The sequence below is a fragment of the Pteropus medius genome, unplaced genomic scaffold (assembly GCF_902729225.1).
Source record: "Pteropus medius unplaced genomic scaffold, Ma_sr-lr_union100, whole genome shotgun sequence".
In the NCBI taxonomy this organism is placed as follows: domain Eukaryota; kingdom Metazoa; phylum Chordata; class Mammalia; order Chiroptera; family Pteropodidae; genus Pteropus; species Pteropus medius.
This window is the reverse complement of record NW_024349564.1, coordinates 712,682-716,654: the sequence shown is the minus strand read 5'-3', so window position 1 is coordinate 716,654 and position 3,973 is coordinate 712,682. Positions and strand designations below refer to the sequence as shown.

At 36.2% G+C, this 3,973-nt stretch overlaps 1 protein-coding gene across 1 annotated transcript; it reads left to right on the top strand.

The window, feature by feature from the left end:
• Nucleotides 1-449: 449 nt before the first annotated feature.
• LOC120618856 (zinc finger protein 501-like) lies at nt 450-3,231 on the top strand. Its single transcript, XM_039882900.1, is given in 3 exon segments — nt 450-520; nt 1,260-2,398; nt 2,644-3,231. Coding segments are annotated over 3 exon segments (1,401 nt in total). The 5' UTR covers nt 450-511; the 3' UTR covers nt 2,897-3,231.
• The last annotated feature ends 742 nt before the right edge of the window (nt 3,232-3,973 follow it).

The window sequence follows — 3,973 nt, the reverse complement described above, 5'->3', positions numbered from 1 at the left end:
GCCATTTCATTAGCAATGTGTGTCATGCAAAACAGAAACAAATTCTTCGGCAGCTGCAAAATAGCAGGATCATCAGACACACAATATACTCATTTATTTCCCTCCTGAGAGGAAATTGGGAATTGCGTGTTTTCCCACAATCATTTTATAGTGTGCCAGGAAGGATAAGCATCTCTGTGGGTGAATGTAAGCAACTTCTCTTCCTTCCTTTGATGTGACTCTTCGTCATTTTGTGCTTTCCTGGGAGTGGCTTCTGGGGTACTCGAAAAGGCAGTTATGTCAGTAGTTGTTGGTAAGTTCTCATTTCCATGGCGGAGGGAACTTTTGGTGCTTCTTACTCTGCCATGGTGCTATAGTCATCTGATCAGTATTTATTTTATACATTAGAATTTAAAGTGTATTTACCTGAGTGTAATATGTGTGATAATTTGTGTGGTATCTTTCAGCTATGTCTTCTCAAAAAACCTGGGGCTTGTCGCCACAGCTGGGCTTAGAAGATTCATTCCACAAAATGCTGCCGGTAAGATGTGGGAGGTGTGGCCTTGAGAATTTACACTTAATGTAAGACTGGGAAAGTGAAGGGGAGTGTGAAGGGCAGAAGGGGTGTTATAATGGATATAACCAAACTGGGATGATTACCCATATCAAAATCATTTTTGCCAAAGAGATCAAGGATATAAAACATCTTGAGAAAATTCCCACTTTAAGTCATTTATGTTTCTAGAACAATGTGTATCTGAACTTAAGGACCAAAAACAATTTTTTTAAAGATACATATTCTGTGAAAGGAAAATTGACAATTAGGGAAGTCACCTTGTTCATCGTGCAAATAATTGTTTGAACCATTTACTGTATTGTATATTTAAGAAACAGCCACTGCTCCCAGGCTTTATGGACTTTGTACAGGAGAACACAACCATGAGCTTTGCTAGAAATTCTAAGGCCTGCCAAATCTGTTCTGGGGGTACATACTGGATGAAACATTAAATCATAGATTTCTAAAAATAATATATTTGAAAATCAGGATAGAAATTCTAAGTGTGATGAGTTTGAGAATCCCTTAACCAAGGATTCATTATTCTTCCATGGCAAAATAATTCTTACTTTTTTCAGTCTATAATTTTCATAAATTTGGGAGGGTCTTTATACAATCATCATGGTTCAGTAGATATTAGAATATTTAATTGGGAACAACTTTACATGTGTAATGAAATGAGAGCCTGCACTAAAATGGTTTTTCTATTTTCATCAATTACCAGAGTTCATATAATGGAGAGAGAAGTTATCAGTACAGTGAATCTGGGAAAACCTTTAACCACGGGTCATATCCTAATAACCATCAGAGAACTCAATGTCAAGAGAACCATTGTAAATGTCAGAGAGTCTTCAATCAAAGCTCAAATGTTATTATACATCAGAATATTGATACTTTAGTGAAGACAGACAAATGTAATGAATGTGCCAAATCTTTGAATCACTCTTTAAATCTTATTGAACATCAGAATATTGCTACTGTAGAGAAACCTTACAAATGTAAAGAATGTGGTATGTCTTTTAAATGGCATTCACGTCTTACTCAACATCAGAGAATTCACTCTGGAGAGAAGCCTTATCAATGTAGAGAATGTGGTAAAGCCTTTAATAATCGTTCAAACCTTACTCAACATCAGAAAATTCATACTGGTGAGAAGCCTTATGATTGTAAAGAATGTGGTAAAACATTTACCCTGTGTTCAAAACTTAATCAGCATCAGAGAATTCATACCGGTGAGAAACCTTACAAATGTAAGGAATGTGGTAAAGCTTTTAACCACTTCTCAAACCTTACTCAACATCAGAAAACTCATACTGGAGAGAGGCCTTATAAATGTAGAGTATGTGGCAAAGCTTTTACCCAGTGCTCAAAACTTACTCAGCATCAGAGAATTCATACCGGTGAGAAACCTTACAGATGTAAGGAATGTGGTAAAACTTTTAACCAGCATTCAAGCCTTACTCTACATCAGAAAATTCATACTGGAGAGAAGCCTTATAAGTGTAGAGTATGTGGCAAAGCTTTTACCCAGTGCTCAAAACTTACTCAGCATCAGAGAATTCATACCGGTGAGAAACCTTACAAATGTAAGGAATGTGGTAAAGCTTTTAACCACTTCTCAAACCTTACTCAACATCAGAAAATTCATACAGGAGAGAAGCCTTACAAATGTAGGCAGTGTGGGAAAGCCTTTACCCAGTGCTCAAAACTTATTCGCCATCAGATAATTCATACTAGAGAGAAGCCTTTCAAATGTAGAGAGTGTGGCAAAGCCTTTAACCAGCATTCAAGCCTTAGCAAACATCAGAAAACTCATACTGGAGAGAATCCTTATAAATGTAGAGAATGTGGTAAATTTAAACAGTGCTCAAAACTTTCTCAACATTAGGAACTCATGCGGCTGGAAACCTTACACATTGTAGAGAATGTGGCAAAACCTTTACCAGGTCTTAGTTTTTACTCAACATCAGAAATCGTACTTGAGAGAAGCCTTTGAAATGCAACTAATTTGGCAAAGCCTATAATCAGCGTTCATGTCTTACTTGACATTAGACGATTCATAACTAGAGAGAAACAGTACAAATGTAAGGATGTGGCAAAACCTTTAGCCGATGTCGAAGCCTCAATAAATATGAGAGAATTCATACAAGAGACAGGCCTTACGAATGTAGAGAATGCGGCAAAGCCTTTACCTAGTGCTCAGACTTTACCCAACATCAGAGAATTCATGCTGCAGAGAAACAGTACAAATGTGAAGAGCATGGCACAACCTTTAACCGTTGCTCAAGCCTCACTAAACATCAGAGAATTCATACTGGAAAGAAGACTTACAAATGTAAAATGTGGCAAAGCCGTTATTGAGCATTTGCTCCTTAATCGGCATGTGAGAACTCATGCTGACTAGAACAGTAACACTGTAAATAATGTGTTGGACCATTTAGCTGGACTTACAGCCTCAGCATCAGAGAATGCATCCCAGAGAGATTCTCCATTCGTAATAAATAGTGAAAGAGCTTTGTCCAAAATATACGCTTCAGAAATCCCCACAGAATTCTTACGTGAAAGTGACTTTAAAGATGTAAAAAATGTAGGAACGTATATAATCGAAAATGAAACCTAAAATACCAAAATTCACAGTAGAAAATAGTAAGTCAATAACACTTTTCAGAAATTAAATCAGAATACTTAGAGAAGAACCCGTCCAAAAAGATAACTAACTTGTTAATTTGCTTTGGAATACCAAGTAGATGGATGTTTGGAAAGGTGTAGTTACTTACAGTGTGTCCTTTATATTGACAGTATTCAAAAATTTCTGGAAAGGAAATATTAATGTGTTTCAACTCTTAAACCGCTTGTGCTATGCTTCTACTTCTTGTGTGTATGTGAAGTCACTGGGTTGATTGTTGCTCCTCAAAGATCTGAGTGCCCTAGTTATATAGGTGAGGTTTATTTATATCCACTTTTCAATGGAAGATTAAGGACAATGTATTATACAATTTTTGAGGAAAATCTAAATGAAGTTGCTGATTTTTAGAATGCTGATATGAGTCGCCATGAAGTAGGTGTTCAGGGCATCATCCCTTGCATTAGTGTAAGATGAGAAAACAGTTTGAATTTTAACTAGTGTTACCAATTTCTCTTGAATGGAAAAAAGTAACATTTCATTAAAATTCTGATGTAACTTCATAGTAGCTATAGATTGAAGTCGTGAATATGATTCCATGTTGTTTAAATAAAGAGTTCTTCAGCAACATCTGAGAAAAGTATAGATAACATCCCTAAATGCAAAAAGTTATTGTACATCTGTGTTTACTAAATAATCATCCTCCCTCTTGAAAACTGTAGTAGAAGGTACAGCTCTCAGATCATTGTATCAGGAGAATAGGAATGCTGCATTTGAATGTTTGTGTATTTTGACCAGTGATCATACAGTGAGTT